This window comes from Plectrocnemia conspersa, unplaced genomic scaffold (assembly GCF_051122295.1).
Source record: "Plectrocnemia conspersa isolate PC_06_02 unplaced genomic scaffold, ASM5112229v1 ptg000012l, whole genome shotgun sequence".
In the NCBI taxonomy this organism is placed as follows: Eukaryota; Metazoa; Arthropoda; class Insecta; order Trichoptera; family Polycentropodidae; genus Plectrocnemia; species Plectrocnemia conspersa.
In genome coordinates, this window is record NW_028277176.1 from 20,298,462 (window position 1) to 20,323,295 (window position 24,834).

Consider the following 24,834-nt stretch of genomic DNA (forward strand, 5'->3'; position numbering starts at 1 on the left):
GGCATTCATGCCATATTTAAAAAAATATTGTGGATCAACAAATGAAAGTGATTTATCAGGCCCAAATGTTTATGTCACCTTTAGGTTTTTCTAAATACTAATTTTAGCTCTATACAAAGTTTATCTGCTACAATGTTTTTTTTAAGATCTACATTTTTTTCGTTTCTATCCACCATTTAATCTCATTCTTGAATATTGTACAAAAAAAATAAATGATTTTAAACGCTTTTTTGAACAAAATGGCAAATATCTTCGTTCCGTTTCATTTGCCCTCTTTTTAATAAAATTGTATTTTCTTACAGATTCATTTTTTAGTCAAAACTTAAATCTTCTGCTAGATTTGCATCGAAATATATGATTTTTGTTTCTTAAAATATATTCCTCAAAAGAATCATCAGTGGACTATTCCCACGTCCATTGCTGTTCGTCTCGCGCTACATGGTCTTAATACCCTGATTTGCGGCCAATACTTCCCACCCGTTAAATCTTCAATTACTAATAATTTTAATAGATTAGTTAAACTATTTTCCTTATAAAAATAATTACAGTAAATAAATTTAGTATAAATCATATTTGTTATTAGTATACCTTTTTTAATCACAAATATTTTTGCAGCGGTGACTATATGCATCGCGTACTGAATTTATATTGATAGATAAATAGTATAAAAACTTAATGAGCATTAAATAGTGGAGAATATAATGTAGATTACAACCTAGCTGGATTTTGATTATAAATCTTATATATGATATAAGTACATCTATGAGATAAGAAAAATCTAGGAAAACCCAATCGGAGTAATTGAACTGTTAAAAATATTCTGTACACAAAAAAATTGCGATAATAATTTAAAAATAAAATCTTAAGAGCGTTTATAGACTTTTATAAGAAATAATGATAGATTTGAAATACCTTTTAAATATATAAAATAAAAGAATCGCTACATGTATTAAAAAAATATATTAAATCCATAGTTATGTATTTAATATTAATTTATTTTATATGCTTTTGTTAATAAATAATGCCAAATAAATAATTTAAACAAATCATTAATCGTACGTTAAATGTTGACTTAACAGCGGTTTATGTAAGTATTTTCTTTAAATTTTTAGCTCATATTTTTTTTGCCATTTTATCTGTTTAAATTTTGCAGTTTTATCTTAATACTAAAAATAAAAATAATAAATTAACGTACAATTGCTTCTTGGATTATTTTTTTACGCGCATTTTCTTAATCACTCTTTTCCGATAATAATAAAATTCAATCGCCGCTTGAACACAGCTGTTCCAGAATACTAATGTAAAGTCAGTCGGTCAGCCTAGCTGCCTTTCAATTTTTCGATACACATTTTTTATTCATTACATTACAGACGTGGTAGCATTTTAACACATTAAAGTAACGCGTCGGGTCAAGCGTTGGTCACATCGAAGCGTTTATTTTTTTCAGTGTTTCCATTATGCAACGTTGCGAGCGTTTCCGCGCACGCAACGCGAAATCATCCATTAGCAAGAAAGAAACATTACATTAATCTAATTTACGTACATTCGCAGCATCCTTGTAGGCTTGGAATTGTGCAAAGATTTGTTGATTGATGGCGTTGTCGATTATGATGATCGATCGGCGTTGGAGACGGAGCACATCTAATTTATCATGTCGGACCGATTTTTCTTTTGCGCCGCTCGAAGCGTCCATCAATTAACGCTATTGTCGATATTTTTTCTGCCGGACGTGTCATCTGTGTTTTTACATCATTTGTTGTGTAAGCTCATGTCCGCGTTTTTGTATTGCGGAGCTTTTGAAGAGACACGACCGCCGGAAGCTGATGCGCTGCACTGCCAACGTTGTAAACAAAATTATTAATCCACTTTAAAATATCGTGATTTTTCTATTTTACAAGGGATATTTGCGTATATACATATATTTATATATATGTATAAAATAAATTTTACGCATCGTGACATAATTGTCAAGTTTTGGTCGTAGCATCGTTGTGGTTAACCCTTTGAACGCGTTATCAAAAATAATATTTTTTTTGCGTAAAGAGATAAAAAAATCAATTGGGCTACTTTAGTCGCTTTCTGCGTTTAAAGGGTTAAACTACCGAATTAGTTATTAATACGGAAAAGTATAAGTTTCGTTTAATGATAAATAAAACTGTTGCTAAAATTCATCAAAAACTTTTTTCTGTTCATTAAATTGACGTAATGTTTATAATTAAAAACATTGTACAATATAATTTTTTTAGCTCGTAAAAAAATGAAAAAGTTATTTTAATGACCTATAAACAATATTAAAACTATTAGTCTATTGTTAGACTGTTAAAATCAAGAAACTCGTTTCCATCCTCAGCAAGTTCATTATTATTTTAATTAATTTTGTATTAAAAATCTGGCCAACATCCAACATCCCAATGTGTCATTATGACCATTATACAATAAAACGTTTTTAAAAAATAAAAATAAAATGTGGTGCACACCTCAAATAGATGAGCACAATCCCACACATTTTTTCCAACTCCTCATAGCTATTACCAAAAACATCATTGTGTTTGGCAAACTCGTTGAGAAGCTGGATAGCTCTTTTATTTTTAGTGTCCTCCTTTGATATTTTCAAAATTTGGTCACTTTTCTGAAGCAAATATTAACTACCAGACTGAAAGTCTAAAAGTCAATGACATCTATGTAATTAATTATAAATTATTTTGTGTACTCTAATTTATTATCAATAAATAGCGCATTTTTATAAATAAAAATTTGAGTCTAAGACCTCTGGGTTACCTGTCTAGACTTTACGGACTATGCTATTCCGACCTTATCACAAATTTAATAAAAAACATACAATAATCTGAACGACTTGAACCATGTAACATAAATCGTTATTACTGAAAAACAATATGATTATTTGTAACCACTGTGTGTGAATAATAAAACACAACAGCATCAAATAAGTGCCTAAGGGGGTAACTTTTCCTTGAGCCTGTTTGGTCAAAATAAATTCACACGTAATTGTATGAAGCTATGGTAGTTCGAACAAATAAAATGCTTGTTTATAACAGTCACATAACCCGAGAATATGAAGCATATATAAAATTTAGACACGTCTGCTTCTTCTTTCACGGTTTAAATATTCAGCATCACTATGTTGAGCTGTAATAAAATATAGCTTAAACTTTCTGTAAAAAAACTTGTAACAATGATAGTTCATACTTTAAATCATATCGAAGATACAGAGAGTTGAATCATATAAATTATTGGCACCCAACGCGCGAAAACTGATATAACTGATTCAAGAAACTCTTTTACAGTCTAAATGCGCTGAGGTTAATTGTGACTATCTCTGAATTTTTGCTTTTCGAATATGCCTATTATTTTTTTTAATATATAATAAGATCGGTATCGTGCATATATTTATCATATTTCCACATTACTTACGCAAAATTTCTGCCACTATTATTCATTTTAAATGATATATTATTAGTTATATGACCAAATAAAATATTAGATTCGGCGCCTTGGGCACCAAATTAACATTTTAAATGAAACATATCTGAAATCTTCGCTTAATTAATGGTTGTATTGTTTTGCGTTAGGGGCGTTCTAGTATACGTCAATAAATTGCATTATAATTGAAGGCGTACTATAAATTTGATTAATAATTTCTTCTAGGTTGCTATATTTTTTTTAATAGAAACGACTTCCGAATTGGATGGTTCTAGTTAATATTTTGGATGTGTCGATTCAATGCGTTTTATTTATCGTTCGATAGACGATTTGCGAAATGCCGACAAGTGGGTGTAGCCCCAAAGACAATTCGGATAATAGACGAATGTCGAACTTTGCAAAACGCGAGCGCCCACGTACTACGAATTGCGATATATGCCGATTTAAAAATTGAATCATGTTTCAAAATGCCACCAAATCAATTACAGCGATAGACTCCCTCCTTGTCCTATATCTGCCAAACAATAAGTACAGCCTGTCAAGAGAATGTGTTCAAAGATAAACACTATCTAATCATCAAATTATTTTTCCGTTAATAATATATACAATAAAATCATTTACATTAAGGATGCTTATAACTTCAAATGAATATTGATAGTCCTTGTTCACCATTAATCTTTTACTGTTTATCAAATTCATGACAGAAATCCAATTTGTGATATTTTTAAGCAATAGAAAAGTGCTACTAAATAATATTATTCATCATGGCTCTTAATTTATAAAAAAACAGGGCTCCTAAAAATATTTTTAGTAATCCATTGTTTTTTATTTAGTTTAATAGGTACATTTTATTGACTTTTTTTTAAAGCAAAAATAACAATTAAATTTATTACTGCTGCAACTTATGAAAAATAATTGAATTAGAAGGATGCGATAACATTATTTTAAGAAATTGATAAAGTGCCTGAAATGCTTATTCGCCAGATTTCTGTTTATTTTTATAACCAGTAATGATTTTATAAGTAATCCATACTTTGAAGGTTCTATATTTTAATATTTAATAAATAAATATTACAAAATTACGCTAGTGCTTTTAGAAATATTAGGCGTACAATCAAAGCGACGACAGGTCCTTGAAGCAGTATGAAAAATAAATCAAATCGTTCTCTGTTTTTGGTCTGTGGTGTTTCGCAAAATTTATTTTTTTCTTAATTGGTCGCGCATAAATGGAATTATGCGTCATCTCGATCGATGGCTGCGAAAGGAAAAACGCAATGACCTTTTAGAGCACTTCAAAGCTGCTTGGAAATACGTTAAGCGTATGTGTGTGTTTCGATATTTTTACTCCTAATTATTTAATTGGATATAGTCGAGCAATGCGTGATTATTTATAATTTAAACAAAACGTGATACGATTTCAATTTGCACGTATAACGGTTTTCAAACGTTGGGTGGTGCAAGCGATTGCTTATAATAATATTATGGTACGCCTTTGAGATTGACTTAAGCTTAAATAGATTGAGATAAATAGATCAAACATAATTATTCTCAAGAAGAAATTCGTGCAAAAATTAAATATTCATCTTGAAATCGAAACGTGTTAAAAACATCAAATTATAATATTACTGTATGTACTCATTGAATGCGTATTTCACCCAATTTCTACATATTTAATGCAAGTAAAAATAATTAAATAATTTCTTCGTTTAACCAGGTAAAACTTAAATATATTTTTTTTATTATTAAATCTTTTCTAGTTAAACGGCTTCGTCCGAAATAGATTCAACCTCATTTTTTATTCATTATAAATAATTTTATCACCATATGCCATACCAAATGCAACACACAAAATCCATTAATTAAAAATAATGTTAAAATGTAAATGTTGCAAGCTATAAATAGCACAGTTCTCTTAGAGATGGCAGCCAGAATGAAATGTGTAAATGTCACGTCGCTATTGTTCTTGTGGCATATAGATAGATACGTGTATTTTTTGTTTTATAGAATAGAAATAAAAAATATTACTCAAATTATCTTTTTCTTGCAGTCTTTATATTATAGTGAGGTTTATTTTATTGAAACGGTGGCAGGGCTCTATGTCATACACGACTTTATAAATTCAGGCTTGAATTTAATTTTTTTATAACGATTAAAATATATCTATATACCAGGCGCAGGCGATGAGATACTTTCCCTCTCGATCGCTCGCGTGTTAAGTAACGAGAGTGAGCGAGAGATAAGGGCATGCGAACCGCATCTCACTCATTCTCGTCACTTAACACGCGAGCGATCGAGAGGGAAAGAATCTATCGCAAATGTCCAAATCCAATATCTGCTTTCGTTTAAGATTCAAATAGTTCATTTTTTAATTAATCTCATTTTTCAAACGGTAAATCACGTTGACTGATTGCATTTTACGATCCGAAAAGCTCAGTCAAGGTTCAGTTTTTCGCACGTTACAAATAAATCAGTCGGCAATAATTGCGCACATATGCACATGTGCACACATTCACACACAGGCACACGCACGAGCTATTGCACAATAATTCTGCAGGTGCTCATATGTATGCGATCGAGCCTTTCCCCGTATCACTGGTTCTCCATCTGTTAAACCCTAATAACTTAACAGGCATCCCTTAAATAAATTATTTTAATTCATAGCCTCTAAAGCTCCTTTAAATTATTTGCTATTTAGAAACCTTGGTTTATGTATAAAGTTGCTTTGAAAATAATTTAGGGATCCTTGTTAAAAAAAATTGAAATGGGTTTATTTTGCCTCATTTCAATAAGTTTTACTTCAAAGCTCTAATCTTTCCCAATACAAATTATTCTCGAGTTACTTTCGTTAAATGCCGAATTCAGCGAAGGTGTTCTTCTTCAATTTCGCTTATTCATTTAAGTATGGAAAATATTTGTAAAAAGTCCTTTTTGATTTGGCAACGTAATTAAGTATTAAAGTCGAAAATAAATACGTGTATCCTGTAGTAACAACTATTAACCGCAAAAAATACGATTGGAGAGCTTTAAGCTTAGATTTTATATTTAAAATGTTCATATATTTTCCCTGAAAGAAAAAATTAAACTATTTCACTTTTATTAAAAAAAAATCAAAAAATTTTTTTTGCAAAAATCCATATGCAGCTGTGATGTAGACTTCATGTACATATGTATAAATGAGCGAATTAATATTGAAAAATATGGATAATATTATAAAATAATCATTATAATAATAGTTAAATTCGCAACAATATTGGTAAATTTCTACCTGATTTTTTGACAAAATAGTTATTTTTACTACATATAATAAACATAAATATGAATAATTTAAATATTTTTATATATATTTATATGACAAATTTAAAGATATAATTACATTATCAGTTGAAATACGTACATCACAGGTACGCAAAAGTAAAAAAATTCAGGTTAATTTATCAGAAAGAACTGCAAGATTTGAAGTTAAATTTGTAACTCTCAAAGATTTTAAAATCAGTTATAGAATTATTTTAATTCTTTAAGAACATCTATTGAACAATTGGCATATTTTTTGGTAAAATATAAATTGGCAAACATATTTGTATTTTACCTTTAATGTTTTTATTGCGCTTTTAAAGAACTTCTTTATTTGTTAAGATGTTTTAACTCGGTGGTTGATTCTATTCGATATTATTTTATAACTTAAGTTTCTATTCTGTAAAAGAGGTCTAAGAGATCATACTACAGATATATAAATGGCGTAATTAAATTGTATCCTGTAAAACTTATCATGTATTTAATAGAAAATGAAAAATGCTTTATAGGAAGCATTAAAAAAAATAGATTTAGCCCAGTCACAATACACGTGATTTTACTACTTTTGAAAAAAGCTTGAAAATATTTGGGTAAAAATTTTGAGCTATATCATTTATGGTCCCAGTGTTATTATTTGTTACATTAATCAGTACATTTGTATATGGTTGAGAAACCGTGCTTATTATTAGTGTTAAACATATGTACAAGGTTAAAGCTGTGCTGAATTATTGAACTTTGTAGAATTACCTCATAATTTGCTCTGGGCGATCGGAAAATCGGGGAATATCTGACTGTGAGATCATCGAATACAGACACACGAATCAATTGAACTCAATTAGAATGTATATGATCGGTTAGGTTAATCATAAGGTGCCTTAATGTGATAATATTATTATTTATTTATATATATGCAAACAAATGGTAAAATTCGACAATGTGTATACAAATGTTCTAAAAATGTATACGATGTTGACTCAGTTGTATTGATATTTTATTTTTTTGCTCAACTTTAAAAATAGTTTTAAAACGTTACGGTGGTTATTAATTTTAACTGAAATAAATCTCATAAAAACCCTCAATACACCGTCACTAACTAAGCGTTGTCCAAAGCTACTAACTTGCACAGAACTCTCAAACATTCGCAAAAATGAAAAATTAAAATGTCATGCGAGACCATAAGACATGCGTCTCGAATCGTCCGAGACAAATTTCTAAAAAAGTATATGCATATATTAAGAAAACGGAAACATTTAACATGCCACACTAATATTTGGCGATTTATAAGACAACACATGATGTGATGTAAAATATTTTTCAATTTTTAACAATACATAAAACAGCAAAAGTTCTAACTAGCTATTCCTAATAATAATAATACAATAAGCATTATATCTACATATGTATTTTTATTTTCAATTTTTGAGAATTGTTTTATACTTTAATTAATTAATCTCTTACAAAGTTTAAATGAAAAAGTTGATATTGCTTCAAACATAGGGTTTAAATAAAGCTTTTGATTAATCTGCATTTTCTCAATTTTATAATGGAGATTATAATTTCTCAATCACTTTATCTCTCCTTTGTAAAAAAAATCATTCAATCAACGTCGAAAGCGAAAAATTAACCTAATTATTTCACACTGCAGCAATCAATAATGTTTTTAATTAAATGTAAATTTCAAACTATATATTATAATATATAAATCATAATATCACATAATAATAATAATAAAAATTCCCTGTCTTGTAAATTGACGAAAGCGTTTAAGAAGATTCTAAATATATACTATATATATGTAAATATTGTATATATAACATGTAATTTCAGATATTAATCGTTGTTTATGATACGGTAATATTATATTATATATGAGTGTAATTAGTGAAATACAGAAACGAGATTAACTACCAGCTTATACATGAGATAAAGTAATAAATAATAAGCTGTATACAAACATTTTGTTACTTAAACATAAAGTTGGGTTAGATCATGTGACAAAATCATAGCAAAAATTAATTAGCGTTTAACTTTGGAATAATTATATTTTGCCAGTAAAATTAACCATATAATATGTATTTTAGATATATTCTAATATTTATATCATTAAATGAAATTGTGAAGGTAAAAATAAATATATACGAAAAAACTTATGTTATTTATAATCTGTCGGGATTTCAGCCGATGGACAATTGTGTAGACTATATTTTATTAAAATGAATATTAGTAGCCAAGTATTTTTTGTGTGGTATTTGATAGTGCGTGCATTTATTTTAATTCGTTGGATCTAGACAGCCGAAAGAAATGGCTTTAAGAGTCGTCTCGGTCGTTTCGGCGTAGTTCCGCATTCCGCGAGTTCGGTAGAACTCTCGTTGTTCCCAGACGATATCGAAGTGGTAGTTCTGGTTGAAGGCAGTTCTTTAATAGAGTATATTAATGAGTGAAGTTATTCGGTAAAGCCATATTTTGTCATGTATACCATTTATAATTAGGAAAAATCCAATTCGTATACCGTTTAATGTGTCCGCTTAAATGCGAATTATTACGCTAAGGAGAAAAAAATTATCGTTATAAGGTACAAAGTACACAAATAAAGCTTTTTGCAAATCTTTTCGAATTATTACATTGCAATTATCACGAGTGAACCCGATATAATCGTGCAGTTATGCCAATGGTTGTTTTATTTTTTTTACAAAGTAATTTTTCATAGAGGTTAATATTTTAGTCAAATTAATAGTATCGTCGCAAATGTCAAATTTTCGTAATTTTTAACATGTTTTTATCTTATTTTTCTCTCTGATTTAGGATTATTTCATCCAATTGTGAATTTTGTACTCTTTCATAAGAAGATCCTTCTTATTTTTTATATGATTTGAAAAAAAAGAATAAACTAGATAATTGTGAGATTCTGCATTAGCATTAATTATATCATTATAAAGGTTCATGGCTAAACACATTTACTGCTAAGTATAATAAGAGTACTCTGGGGTTATCGATAATATACTAGTATGCAATAATTAGTTAATGCAGTATTAATATATTTTTAGATAACAGTTTGATTATCGCGGTTTCCATTTTATGCGATATGATAGGCATCAGTCAAAAAACGAATACGCTACATGCATTGTGGATGTTCTTGTGATTTTATTTTATTTTTTATTTCTTTTCAGGCCATCGGACACGTATCTGGAGGTCACATAAATCCAGCAGTAACAGGCGGGCTGCTAGTTTCTGGAAACATAAGCCTTCTCAAAGCTCTGTTCTATGTGTTATCGCAGTTAATTGGTGCCACAGCCGGCGCTGCTTTGATAAAGGTAAAAAATATTATCATAGGACTTGCATTTTAATATTCCAAAGGCAGAGGGTTTTGTCCTGAGACGAGATGAGATGAGAGCTGTCGTCCTAAAAAAAGTTACGCCGACCTTCGCCGGTGAAATACGATAATTTGCATCATCGTAAACCTTGAGATCGTATGCGTAATATAATTTGGATTTTGCATTGTGTGTTATTATTTTTTTATTATACTCTCAGAACGTGCTTTACGCAAGATGAGGAGAGATAATGGCGGAGAACCTTAAAAGATTTGGGTGAAAGAGACCTCTCGGAATTATTATCAAAAATATATTTTTTTTAAATGTGGTAACTCTGAACATATCCTCTATTAAATATAAAATATTGATAATAAATTCATTTTAAAATTCCAATTAGCTCGTATAAATTATACATATTAAATTTTGTTTATATAACTAAGTGTGTAATAAAATAATTTGCAAAAGTTGAATGTAAACATCGTAAACATTGACACAATTTTGTGAAGTATCTTAATCTCGGAAATCTTGTGTTATAATATAAAACACGCTCTTTTGAAGTTTGCAAAAAATATAATGTAAATTTAAAGAACGAGGTATAATAAATTATTTTGTGATGTCATAATCCTTGTATAATTTTATATTATGTTCTTTACTCTACAAATTTAAACACTATTTTTAATAGTATTATACTATTACCCGTATAGAATTTATTAACTTTTTTTATCAGGGACATATTTTTTTCAGGAGGGGGGCAAAAGTTGGTCAGTCTGTGATCGTTTTCTTTATATTTCGATTTCATTAAGATTATATTTCAATAAATGACATGCATTTTTCTGGCCTAATTCACGGGAGGCAAATGCCCTCCTTCCCCTCGCCCCCTCCAAATTACGCTATTGTTTTTTCAAAGTATAAATTTATTAAAATATAAATATAAATTTCACGATATATTTCTCATTTGATATTCTCATGGTCTCGAAAGTATGTATATGTATTTTTTTTTACATCTTTCCCTTTACCTCATATGTAAGAATCTTATTCAACCCGTTCATAAATTAATAAAATACAAAAACTCAAAATTTAGATCAATCATTAGTATTATTTTGTTGTGTTGCAACACTGTTTGGATAAAAATTATACTTATGATAATGAATGGGTGCAATTAACAGGGAATTATTTTAAGAGATATGTGCATTTAAATAAATACTATGTATTATAAAACGAATTGCTTGTGCTTTTATGCAAGGTAAATCTTCGGATAAGAATTCGTTGCAGAGTTATTCAAAGGTTCTCACAGTTCTGACCAATGCTCGCTCGCTACAGCTTGCTCGCACCTGATCTGTCCGATAGTAATGCACAAACAATACGTTTTATGAAACAATTATTTTATATATTGCTCATTTAAATTGTCCTCATAATAAATTACTCGAAATGTCACATAAATATTTTAGCCATAATACAAAAAATAACAGCTAAGGTATCTTATAACCTCCTATTATTTGCTCGGATCTTCATTTGCATAGAAATGTCTTCATTTTCACAAAAATCCATTCCATTAGAACTATTTTGCTAGATGGCAACACTTTGTTTGGGCAAAAACTATACTCATAAATATTTTTTATACTGTTATATAAATATTTCGGCCATAATTCAAAAAATAACATTTCTTTTAAAGTGATATTTTCTCTATTGCTCCCGAATTACTAATCCCTTGATTATATTGTAATTAGATATAACATATTTTTATAAAATTATACTGATTTTCTGAAATCGTTTCTTACTAAATATCTATATTATTAATATAAGCGTTTTTCTATATATTTTTATTTTCTTAAATTCCTTTCATTTATATTTCTATGATTTTATAAAAAATAATTTAGATCAATTTCAGTCAAAAATTTCCGATTATTAATATGTTTACATTGCCAGATATTTGTGTGCATGAATAAACGGCCATAAAATAATTTTTAAGTGTCCATTAAATAAATTAAAAAATAAACTAAAATACATATACAACATACGTAGAATGTTTACTACAGACAGGTTACATTTTTGCGTGGTTTTCTTTGGATTCGCAATTCGTTTCGCGATTTACAGACACGCATATTTGAAACACACTTCCTGTGTCACATTATTTGAAACGTTTTCGTACAACCTCGGTGTTGCCATTAGGAAAAAACAATAGGTGTTAATTCCTCACGGTTGTGAGCTAAAATTCACGCTAATAACAAATCAAAAATCGATGAATACCCATTATGCATGAGCTCACCTCATAAATATATATTTATTTTTGTTTCATTCAGCTTGCTATTCCGGAAAAACTAATTGGCGGCTTTGGTATAACAAAACCAAGCGAAATATCGGAGGGACAGGTATGAAAATAATATTCGTATAGTATTATAATAAATACATGTTGTACATTGTTATAATTTTTCAGGCTGTATTGGTTGAAGCTCTTATAACATTTGTGCTTGTATTAGTCGTACATGGAGTTTGTGACGAACGCAGAATTGATGTTAAGGGATCGGCACCATTGGCTATTGGACTCTCCATTACTGCTTGCCATGCAGCTGCTGTAAGTTATTATTGCTTAATATATAGTATATGTACAAGGATAAGTCAAAATAAAAAAGTCGTTATATTGTTAGCAGTTTATATACATACTTTTAAGAGTAGAAGTACAAATCGGGCATAGCGTTAGCTTAAAATGGCCAACAAACATTTTTCAGTTGTGGAAAAGTGAAACCCATTGAATTTCATTTGCTTAATAAAAGTTCAGTATGGACTAACTGTATCAAGTTTACGAGTGGACTATATAGTTTTGTAACGATGCTAGTTCTGAAGCAGACTATTATTGACTAAGTCGATCACACAAAATAGTGATTTAACAGCCACTAAAGCAATTAAAAGAAAATCTCTGGGTTACCATAAAAGAAATAGCCTCACTTCTAGAGACAAGTTCTGAATCAGAACATCATATTTTCATGATGTTCTGCTGTTTCACAAAGTACTTTGATAAAAACACACCTTCTGTCCTCATAATAGAAAGAGCGATGTATTAATGTGTAACTGCTAGGAACTAAAGCTGGCTCTTTTGTGTTGAGCGAGTTAATTTTAGACACTGTTACGATATACTCAGATCTCTTCATAAATAGTCTTCAACCTGCAATTAAATTGACAAACGTCTGAATATAGGCGTTTTGATGCAGCATGACAATCATCAACTCTACATTTTCCGTTTAATCTGTTAAACGCTAAAAAACTTGTATTGAACGTGAAGACTAGATAGAAAATGGGTCCTTTGGAAACTTTTTAGTTCAATAAATTACGATAAAAAATATTCATTTAACTCATCATTATAACATATATTATACACACATTATGTATAAGATGTATCTAATAAATTATCTTATTTTAGATTTCCTTCTCTGGATCTAGTATGAATCCAGCAAGAAGTTTCGGACCTGTGGCTGTAAAAGGAGATTGGGAATTCCATTGGGTATGTTAACTTTGCATTATTTTCGTATATTTAGATATTCATTATTTATTATTTGCAGATTTACTGGGTTGGTCCAATGGCTGGCGGTGTGTTAGCTGGACTCGTATACAGATTCGTTTTCAAACTCAGTAAGAGCGACACAAAGGAAACGTCATACGATTTCTGAGGAAAACAATCTCACAGGGTAGCTCCAATCGATCCAAGCTGACACTCTGATGATTCATCGTATACTATAACTCATCAATCTGAACCGGATGTAAATAATCTCAAGCTTCATAATCCAACGTACATCAAAACGTTTCACTACAACAATATGGAACATCATAATGGAAAATCGATCAAGAAAGTAGCATCTCAGATTATAACGGCAAATAGTTTATATGTAAATAGTCAAATGCACGATCGATTCAGCTTAAGGAGTACTAACATGGATGAGATACTTCCGTGCAGTTCGCAATTTGAAATTTTATCAAAGGACAATATGAAGGTGTTCAAAAATCAATTCTCTCCAGCGAGCAATATGTGCCAAAACATAAATATGATCGATAATCTATGCCAAAATCTTATAACTTCCAGTCCAGAAAAAAAGAATCACGTTCTCATTAGCTAACAGTCGTTGCTATGAGCAAGCCTGATTGAAACAGTACAAAAAGAACGCATTTTTAACAGAGTACATTTTCCCTTTCTTACAAACGATAAAAAATGCATTGTATAAACTCATTTTATTTATAAGATTTTAACGTGTTTAATATAAAGATCGATATGCCAAATTTTTGTATCATCAAACAAAATCATTTTAAATCATTCCGATCAGAATTTTCCATTATTATTAATTTTATGTTAAAATATAATAGAAATATGTATTTGTAGTTGTAAATAAAATTTCTGCATACGGTATAATGCAAAAATTAGTCATTGTGAAAAATAAATAGCCAAAAAAACTATGTATTCTATTTTTCCGATATCTAATAAACTTCGCGAAATGTGTATTAAATACATCGTAGATATAATTATGTATGCATATATTTGTATATTAAATCGATATTAAGAAATATAAGTAAATTAAATTTAGCGTTGTTATTTCTGCATTGTATGTTAAATTATCTAAAAATAAATTATTTAGTAGCTAATTAGTTTTACTATTTTTCCTCTTAACATTAAATAAAACGAGTAGTAATAAATAAAAACAATGTATTATATAATATACACAAGGTTTAACAAATTCCAAGATTGCATCATGCGTAGTAAACATTTCATAAATAACTCTTTTTATCAGTTTTCTTCACTATTTTTCTTTTAGCCATCGGTTCTATGTAAGTTCTTTTGTACAAAATACTAGATTTCAAATTTAATATCATATTAATTTTTTCTACAATTACCTCAGCCATTAGTTGTCGGGATTCAAAATCCATATACTTTAAATCAAAACTTAGACCTAAAATTCCTGGAAAAAAATAGTATAAAGAATAATACACATTACTTATATTCAGATTTATATTATGATATAATGTCGCAATTTAATTTTCAGATTGATGCTGCATTACATGTGTTTTTAAACAATTAAAACATTTTAAAGATTGATGTGAGAATGTTTAAGATGACAACGATTTGACAAATCAAACATAAAAATATGGAAGAATGAACGTTTTTTAAAAATAATTGACAACAACAGACGTATCTATCATAAAGCGAAAACTGCTCTCAAAAATAAATGATATGAATCTGTAGTGCTCTAAAGTAAACGGAAATTACTCTCAAAAAATATCAAACATTAATTGTGTTAAATATTTTTTATTGGACCAATCCAGGAATTAAATTGCCACATCGTGGTGTATATGAGATACAAACCTGCCATTGAATTAGATTCTTGATTAGAGGAACTATATAAATTGGAGTGAGAATAATGAATTCTAAATATTGCTTTTGTATTTTTTCTAGAAACAATTTCACACTTGACTATAGAATCAATACTGTACGAGACGGGCTTCATCCGAGACTGAAATAATGAAAAAATATAATTAATAAAAACAATCTACAATTAATATATTACAAAACTCTTAGAAAAACAACTTTTTAAATTCATCGTTGAATCAATACATACCCAAAATGGATTCAAATTAGCTATTAAAGGTTCAATTTCTATTTTTTCTCCTGATATACCGAGAAGAGCTTTCGTATTCGGCCGAACCAAGTGAACGAGCTGCACACGATAGGACTGATAAAGCGGCGCTTCTATAGATAACTCGTGAAGTTTCATTCTGGTGAGTCCGTCGTTATCCCTTGAAAACTGTTGCCACTTAGTGCCTGAAGAGAAAAGATTAAGAATAATTATAATCTATAAATATTACGATACGATTGTAAATAATGATGTAGACCTTTGTCGTCGACTTTAGTAGACGACGGTGCGCTACTACTTCCTCGTCTAAATTCATTGCTCATAAAGTTATCATAAATGACGGCTGTCGTTTTCGGATCTTCGAAAGTCACCGAAGAGTTAGCCCTCTTCACCAACCGGTTGAGTTTTTCTTGTCTCAGCTTTTCGTTTGTGTCAAAAGTCGCCGATCTGGTGGGTAAGTTTTGTTCGCTGGTCTTCCCTTCTTCGGGCATGTTGATGGCGTTGAAGCCGCCTTTCTCGGGGATGGAACAAGTCTGCACGTCTATCGGTTTCATAGCGGACTTGTCGACTATACCCAGGCAAGTGAAACCGTATTTGGAACAAGCCTCGTTGATGTCCAGACAAGGGAAATCTAAATCGATCTCTCCGTCGTCTTCGCAAATGTGCAAATTGTAATTGGAAACTGACGCGAGCGAAATCTCCGGATGCGCAATACTAAAATCAATAAGGTAAAAAAATATATTGTACATATAAGAAAATAGAACAAGCTTTATATGTACCTATATTTGTAGCAAGTCAATCCAATCAAATCTTTAATCTTGGCATTGGATATGACGCAGACCGTTATGGGATAATTTCGATGTTCTTCGGGTAGCATCGTCATGAATATTTTATACGTCTTGGTAGGCATGCCGAACTGGGCCGCTCCGTCGAACATTGCATATTCTAAATACTGTTTTTGGGGCAAATGTGGGCATTTTTTTAATTGATCGGTAAGTAGTGATTTTCTTTTGATATTGTCGTTTTGATTGGTTCTAGTCACGCTTTTCTTTGAAAACAACTGATCCTTTTCCTGCTCGGTTAGATTATTATTGGGACCTTCCCATTTGATGACTTTAATTTTAGCAGCCTTTCTTTGCGCGTATTCCATTTTTTCTATCCTTTGCGCAGTATTAGATCTTTGTCTGAAAAACAAATATTAGTTGTAAATAACTAGGTAGATAAATAATTGATCGCATAAAATAAACTGTGAATACCTGTGAATTCCAAAATCCGTGTCGTGCTGAAAATCGTAACTGTCGGCGAGCGGATCCTCGAGATCTTCCTCGTCGTTGTGCTCCATCTCGGGATAGCAGTCGAAGGCGGAGACGCGCTCCTCGTCCGCTTCGCCGTCGGGGACTTCCCGCACCTCGACGGTCTCGTCGAGATCGGGCGGCCTCGAGGCTCCGCGCTGCGAGCGCAGTAGCTTGGGCAGATCTTCCGCTAGCATCACCAGCTCGCACATTCCCGTGTCATCCGTGGAGATAAACGAGTTGCGAACGTGCGACAGCAGCCAATGCCGGTTGTCGTACGTAGCCATCGCCGATGTTCTCAGTCAGTCGAGACGATGATGACAGCCGCTGCAGCCAACTGAGCGGCCTTTGGCCTTAATGCGTTGTCCATGCCACACTAATTCTTACCGTAGATTATATGTTGCAAAAATATTATTTGAAATGTTGAGCTTTCATCAATTTATAACACCTAATATAAATGTTAAATGCAGGGCTGTGGAGTCGGAGTCGGAGTCGGAGTCGGAGTTGGAGTCGTGGAGTCGTGGTGTTTTGGCCGGAGTTGGAGTCGGAGTCGGAGTCGTGAAAAATGAGCGACTCCGAGTATTTTTTTAAACTATGAAATTTATGAATTTTTAATTGCGTAATAATGAATGTGTATAGCGTATGAATATTAAACGTATAGAAAAACACCAAAAATACCTGATAAAATTAAACTTTTTTGAGTCGGAGTCGAAGTCGGAGTCGGAGTCGGAGTGGAGTCGTGTTGTTGGTAAATATCAGAATCGGAGTCGGAGTCGGAGTCGGAGTCGTGTTTTTTTTAACAACTCCACAGCCCTGGTTAAATGAAATATTTTACTAATAAAAAACGAAGCGTTTTCTTGCTGGAATTGGATGATGTGGTCTATGCTTGGAAATATTATCCATTAGTAATCCGTTAAAGTGGATTCCAACATTGAAATATAAAACCAAATGTGGTTCGGTGACAATTGCACTTATGGGACTATTGCTCTCGTGTTTTTTTAATTTGCTGCATGTTCATCGGGAGTAAAATTGTTCTTTTCAATATAATTTTACTAAGTATAATTAATTTCAAAAGCCAAAAATTAAGAAATGTTTAATTTAATTGTTATTTTTAACGAAGCACTTAATAAAAATCAATTTATATTGGTTAAAATAATAATATTTACATTGTTTCAAAAAATATACACATTTGCGATCAAGTGCCACACAAACCATCCGCCAATAGTGTTTGTTTATATCATAGCGGTTTTTCAAATGTCTATTTTGGTGAAATTCCGACATTTACCAACAATAACTTGAGATTAGTTTAGTAATTTAAGTTAAAAATATATGTCTAGGTTTTTACAATATAATACGCGAACCATCGATTAAAAATATTTTTTTAAATCCTAAGATCCTGATTGTCGTTGTTTGAATTCTGACACGCTAATTTAGTTGTAAATTTATACTCCTGGTGAACATGCAGTAAATTAAAAAAAAACTACGAGAGCAATAGTCCCTGAGTGTAATTGTCCGTGAGAGCAACTGTTCTGAGAGCAATATTGTCGTAGGAACAATTGTCCTATTCATACTATAAATGTCTCTATTCATACTACTCTCGCAAGTGTCCAGTTTTCCTACGATATACGAATGTAAAAAAAATATTTTAGTTCGTTTAGCTTTACTTAATTCACGTTTTTTAACATTTTTTAAATGTTTCTGTAATATTCAATATAAATTATTAAATAAAAATAAATATAACGACAAATAAAGGTCGAAATCATGTAACTGAACATAAAAGTCAATTAAGCGTAACTGGACAATTTAACCTGCAATCTTTTTTTAAAAACTAAAGAGCAATTAAGAACGGCAAATTCCTTCTTATAGCTAATAGAATTACGGTTAAAATACCTGCGAAAATATTTCGGGCATACTATGCACTTGTAAAGAGTTATATACTTATGCACACCATGTTAAGGGGTGCCAAATAAAAATAAATACATAAATATGAAAACTAATTAATTAACCAAAAAAGTTTTAAATAGATAGAAAAAAATACAAATCTATTTTCATAGCAACGTTTTATCTTACCTTAAAAATTTCTAAATTTTCTTCTTTCATAAGTTTTCTGATGTCGGGTACAACAAAAATGTCTTCTTTTAACTTTATATCTGACAAACTAGAGCAAACTTCTGTTGGCAAAGCTTTGACAAATTGTTTCATCAGGCCCAGCTTAATGTGAAGCGGTTGAAGTATAACTTTTTTTCGGATCAATTAGGCCATCTCTCTCAATATTTTTTATTCCAGGCCGTAATGTATTTCTGAATTACCTATTTACATAATATAAAAGTGACCAGACGTTCTCCTTTGAGAAGAATTGTCCACCTCAATAAATTTGTATTCCTATGTCCTCAAAAATATCCTAGGTGACTTTTTTTGCTCCTGTAGCATCCCTAAATGAACAAAAAAAAAACGAAATGTTATTTTTCTGATCTCCTGTAACAATTTCTCCTTCTTTGTCTTCCTCAAACAAAAGTTACATGATAACCTCTTTTATTTTAGCTCTTGCGACAATTTATTCTCCTCGAACAAAAATTTCCTATATGTCCTTTATATTTTTAGTGTCCTCCTTTGATATTTTCAAAATTTGGTCACCTTAATAATATACTTTTAAAATATTATTGTACAGTGAATAGATTATATTATACAAACATAAAACACAAAGCGAATAATGCTGAAGAAGACAGGACTAAAGTCCGCGGTCAAAAAGAAAGTTCTTAATGCATTTAGAATAATGGCAATAAAATTGTATAATAAATTAAATCTAATTATTATTACCAGCACAGACGCTTATAATAGCATCCCTGTCCTGGTCATAAATATTTATGTTGAAATACCCAACACAGCTAAATAACATAAATCCAATGGAATAGCTAGAAAAGTGCACGGTATCGAGATAAAAATCACAATTTAATTTTCAACATGGCAATGCAGTGCTATATAAAATTAAAATTAACATGATCCAATATTAATATTGTAGATCACGTTTAAAACAGTATAAGATAATAAAATATCGCATTATTTTTAAACGTCATTACAGAACAGGCTAATTAATGTGTGTCGTTTCTAAAAAAGCGCAATTATCCATTCCCATGTGTTTATTATCTTTCGTTTTCACATATAATAAAAATAGTACCAAAATAATTTTTAATAAAACATAACATACATAATACCATAAAACAAATATCGTATTACAATATTATTAAATTTTCATTTGGTTGTCAATAGCAAAGATGGCTCCATTTTATATCTTTGTATCGCTAAAGCCTGAGATTCTTCAACAGGACTATAAATTGCTCTCGATAGTAGTTTTGCTTTTACAATATCCATTTTCTAAAATGAATTATTATGAAAATACATTATTTGATTATTACAATCATGATTATTCACATTTTATAAAAACATATATTGAAGTATCGAAGATTATATGATTAAAATGACAAAATGTAATTACTACATTTTATAATTCGATACCTTTAAGATTTGATTGTTACGATATTTTGCATTTGCAGCTTCGTTATGCAGGTGCTCCAAGAAAATATTTTTACCGCGACTGGATTCTATTCCAGACATTGAGTCGACTGATACAAACATTCCCATGGCAACAGATCATAACAACATGCGATAGAACGCTTATTAAATTTAAATTGTATAATATTAAGAAGCTTTCTCAAAAACAATGGACGAAACCACACTTCCAACTTTACCACCGAATTTAAATTGGGGAGATGGAATAATTTTTTTCAATTGAAAAGTATCAGTGAAATATTCTTGCAGTTCACTCTCCGTCCAATTGCAAGATGTGATAACGAAACATCCCTCATTCTGAAGGATTTGGTGGACTCTCTTCTTATAAAGGCTCCTTTTTGTTTTTGGATCATCGGGATGCAAACTTATAGCGTCATAAGTGCCTTTATCGTGTACAACTTTAAATGTTTCATTATATTCAAACAAGTCGTCATTGATGAAATCTAATACCTTGAAATTAAAAGGACTTTACATATAATCCACAATACTTGTATTTGTTTATAAATTAATTTATACCTTAAATTTAATGTCTGGAAATTCATTGTTGCATACGCTAACGGCTAAATCTATTCCCGGCTGTGAATAATCAACGCCAGTCAAATTTGTATATCCTTCCCTGGCGAGATCGAAAAGTGTCATACCGTTTCCACACCCTAAAGTACAATTTATGCTTTTTAGTAACAATTTATTATAGTATTCATATATATTTTGAATTACCAATATCAATAATTGCGTCTGTTTGACTGATGTTGTTACATTTCACAATCCAATTGACGATTCTCACTAAACTGTCATCTCCAAACCAAACTTCTCCAACGTCTCCATGTGATTTAAAATTCTTTACTTCGACTGAATATACACTATCCCAATATTTCTTAGTTCCCAATTCTGAACCTTCTAATTCTTCTTCGTCGGACATTTTTGTCAAATCGCCTCTAAAGCAAACACACGAGAAACGTTCAAACTGACGTTTATCTGTGCTGCCAGTAAAAAAATATTCGGCAATTTAAAATAAAAATAATTTTATTATTAAAATAAAATATTTACACATAAACTTAAGTAATTTTTATATTATGCGTATACAAATAAACTAGTGAACTAAGCGTCTAGAAGTTAAAAATATGATAAGGGAACCTTTCCCAAAAGTATATAAAAATAAAGAGAAACAATCAAGATCTAAAGAGAGAAAAGAGAATATTCGTAAACAGGAAATGCCTAAAAAAGTCATACTTATTTCTTGATTCAATTGCTAATGTTGCTTTTACTGCGTATACAATTAAATAAACATAGTCGTAATGGATGTCAGTTTTTCAGACAGACAGATTCCTGCGGAAGTTACAAAAAAGGGCATTTCGGATATTTTTGTTCACTAAGAGATGCTGCGAGAGCTTAAAATGGTCACCTCAAACATTTTTGTTTAAGGAGGACAACATTTTTAGATTGACAGTCTGTGACAGGGGACATCACGAATTTGAATTTTTTCATAATCAAGCTTTAATATGTCAGCGTGGGCTTTATTTACAATATATGCTTATGAATATTGAGTACATATTCTATTATTATCATATATAACTTGTGAAAAGAATTATTTAGCAGCATCGCTTTCACATAAATGTTAGTGGTACCTAGAAGAAAATACGTTTTTTTTTAATGAAAATTATTTTTTCCAATAACAAATTTATTTTACAATAATAACCTACACATTAATCTCTATCGACAGATACTACCTTCTTCCGTCGATCAGATTAATTTTTAATCCCACATTTGTAAAAACTGACTGACTGTGAGTTAAAATATTCAGAAAGAAATTCACTAACACTATTATTTTTTTTACCATCTAAATTATATTGTAGAGGCTTAAATAAATTGTAATCTGATGGTGCTTAAGTAAATAGAGATTCGAATAAACGGTAATTAATACTCCATCCGAGAGCATTGATATTTCCTCGAGTTATTATCACAGTACAAGGTAGGCGCGTCGCCTTATTCTCGTCGCTTAGTGCATGTGGAACCCATACGCCTTGTTGCTATCTTATCTGTTAACTCCTGAATCGACATTCGACATTGGCTTCAATTTCTGCGGCTATGCGGTATCATCTATGATTTTTGGTGTCATACTACTTACTGTGACCTACCGTCTGCGAAAGTGTCCAGCAAATTTTTGGTACATAAATACGTTTTAAAATTTAAAACTCAGTTTGTTATCACCATGCACCCAAACATCGGTTGAAAAAGCAAATAAACGTGTTATTTAGTGTTATAGACGACACTGATAACGGTTAAAAATATTAAATATACTTGTAAAGTCGAAAAATAATTGAGAAGCGCGGGAATATTCTACGCTTCGACTTAAATCTCCCGACGCCGTCTGATGCGTGCGTCAGAGCGTGAGGCACCTTGCTCTAGCTCTCTCGCTTTGTCACTCGAACCTGTGCATCTCGCTCGCACACGTACAAGCAAATCCGTACGAGATAAAAGGGGATATACTCACCCATCTCTCTTGCGAAATTTTCTGAAAAAGTGGTATAGCATGGGCGCGTGAAAGTTAAAACGTATTTATGTTCTTAAACATTGTTGGCCACTTTCACAAACATTAGGGTCAAATGTAGAAAAAAAGCAGAACAAATGTTCATAGCAATCTAGTTTATAAGTGTGCTGCCGATATAATTAACAAATGCTGATTTTTTCATTTCGATAATAAAAGAAATACAATTATAGCAAGAACGTATGTAATTTAGTACACTTTTTGATGTATTTGTTTTTCATACAGTCCTAAACTAGTTAATTTTACACATTCTAGCCTTTTATGAGCAATAAACTTAGTCGAGTAGATAATATAACTGATTTCTACCAAAAGATCAGTAACATGTTCTTGCTTATATTTAATTAAGGTAGGGGCGAAGCCGACATTTCTTAATAGCATTTTCTCTGACTATTGAATTTACTGATTTTTTACAAAGTCATTTCGAGAAACAATATATATATACAGTAACTCACAAGCAGCCAGTACCCAAAGAGTGGTTTTACATCAATGGCTGTCAAGCCCCAGTAGTGACAAGTCTCTTAAAACGTGATTACGGAGATACGTGTATCAGTGAAGATAGTGAGAAAGATTGAACCATCAATGTACTTGAATACACATGGCTTCATGTAGTCCCATATTTTTTTGTGAAAGAGCGTAGGCATCTGGGTAAGGTGTTATAAGTCAGATGCTGAAGAGATTCACAAAAAAAAAAAATTTCATCTAGACGTTCCAAATCTGATGTCGGAGATCCTTCAACATCGCCAATCAATGAATCCATCATACTCCTTGAGAACAAACTCTCAATATACTTTTATTTAATACAGTTTAGTGTTAAATGAAGTGGTAAGGATAACTTGTTCTTTACTCAAACTACACTGATTTTTTTTGCTAGCAGCAGGTACACACAGTTGTAATACGTTTTGTACAGTGCTATGGTAATTTAAAGAGTTACGATCAGAAAACCAGAAAATCCTGTTTTCCGGTAACTTTCTGGTCCCAATAGTGATGGATAATTAAATTTATTATATTTGTTTCCTGGTGCATTGTGTAAAATTGGATTCACCGTTAAAAATGAATGGGATACTTCATTGTTACAAAATAGTACTCAACTCATTCATTGCAGAGAACACAGTTCCAGTGTTCATTTCTTGTGTTTACTATAAACATGTTGTTAACTTCTCTATTATCATTTTCTTCAAATAATGGGGCACAATGTTTCAGACCCTTTTAAAGCTGTTACCAACAATTCTAGTGATGACGAAGCTGGTAATTATGGCTTAACAAATTTTTATAATGCTTATCTCAATCAGAGTCGTGCTATCATTCACCAACTACCTTAGCCGTAAATTTATTCTCCCACTGATTTACTTCGGTAATACCAATGACTCACATGTAGTTGCAGCTTGACAGAAGTCGATTTATATTTCAAGAATGTACGGCAATCGGCTCCACTACTTGCTTACTTCCAGCATCTGTTATCGTAATCTTGTCGCAATTCAAACATCTTTCTGACAATGACAACCGTTGTGATTCTATTTTATCACTCAACAACTTGATCCATGCTTAGTATCGGCTTACGTATTGTTTTGATGTCCAGTGTTTTTGCAGGCATATTTGAGTATCCACAAAAAATTCTATTACAAACAATCAATTTCAATAAATCGATCATGTTTATAGTCGAATATTTTCTTCTCGGTTAGAGGTTTATTCCATTGTGGTGTGTTTATTCCATGAATGAAGCATCCAATATTGTAAAATGATGTTTATTCTGCGCTTGATTCCGCTAATTCTTAATTATT

The 24,834-nt window shown here is 31.0% G+C and overlaps 3 protein-coding genes across 4 annotated transcripts in view; 1 reads left to right on the forward strand and 2 right to left on the reverse strand.

Annotated features, from left to right (window-relative positions):
• Drip (aquaporin homolog protein drip) overlaps positions 1-14,666 on the forward strand; it is a 55,358-nt gene extending 40,692 nt beyond the window's left edge. For both annotated transcript variants that reach the window (XM_088199229.1, XM_088199228.1), the window contains exons 3-7: positions 9,900-10,043; positions 12,341-12,409; positions 12,475-12,612; positions 13,456-13,536; positions 13,595-14,666. In XM_088199229.1, the coding sequence (XP_088055355.1) occupies positions 9,900-10,043; positions 12,341-12,409; positions 12,475-12,612; positions 13,456-13,536; positions 13,595-13,702 (540 nt within the window). In that variant the 3' untranslated portion in view covers positions 13,703-14,666. The remainder of the gene's footprint in view (positions 1-9,899; positions 10,044-12,340; positions 12,410-12,474; positions 12,613-13,455; positions 13,537-13,594) is intronic.
• A 46-nt stretch (positions 14,667-14,712) lies between these two features.
• LOC148228550 (stress-activated map kinase-interacting protein 1-like) lies at positions 14,713-17,312 on the reverse strand. The gene is made up of 6 exons (XM_088199227.1): positions 16,909-17,312; positions 16,432-16,836; positions 15,912-16,366; positions 15,638-15,840; positions 15,385-15,532; positions 14,713-14,980 (listed from the first exon to the last, which is right to left on the reverse strand). The coding sequence occupies exons 1-6, from the start codon at positions 17,229-17,231 to the stop codon at positions 14,790-14,792; spliced, it is 1,725 nt and encodes a 574-aa protein (XP_088055353.1). The 5' UTR covers positions 17,232-17,312; the 3' UTR covers positions 14,713-14,789.
• Positions 17,313-20,066: 2,754 nt separating this feature from the next.
• On the reverse strand, positions 20,067-24,690 carry LOC148228551 (EEF1A lysine methyltransferase 2). The gene is made up of 3 exons (XM_088199260.1): positions 21,229-24,690; positions 21,028-21,164; positions 20,067-20,961 (listed from the first exon to the last, which is right to left on the reverse strand). Exons 1-3 carry the CDS (start codon positions 21,428-21,430, stop codon positions 20,641-20,643), a joined length of 660 nt encoding a protein of 219 aa, XP_088055386.1. The 5' UTR covers positions 21,431-24,690; the 3' UTR covers positions 20,067-20,640.
• Between the last annotated feature and the right edge of the window lie 144 nt (positions 24,691-24,834).

Excerpts from the sequence above, each read along its gene's own strand:
- LOC148228551 (XM_088199260.1), bottom strand. The coding sequence starts at position 21,430 with ATGTCCGACGAAGAAGAATTAGAAGGTTCAGAATTGGGAACTAAGAAA. Across the intron at positions 21,165-21,228 it reads AGACGCAATTATTGATATTG|GGTGTGGAAACGGTATGACA; the intron begins GTAATTCAAAAT and ends ATTGTACTTTAG. Across the intron at positions 20,962-21,027 it reads TTCCAGACATTAAATTTAAG|GTATTAGATTTCATCAATGA; the intron begins GTATAAATTAAT and ends TTTAATTTCAAG.
- LOC148228550 (XM_088199227.1), bottom strand. The coding sequence starts at position 17,231 with ATGGCTACGTACGACAACCGGCATTGGCTGCTGTCGCACGTTCGCAAC. Across the intron at positions 16,367-16,431 it reads TTGACTTGCTACAAATATAG|TATTGCGCATCCGGAGATTT; the intron begins GTACATATAAAG and ends TATTGATTTTAG. Across the intron at positions 14,981-15,384 it reads AGAATCTAATTCAATGGCAG|GAATTTTAGGTCTAAGTTTT; the intron begins GTTTGTATCTCA and ends ATTTTTTTCCAG.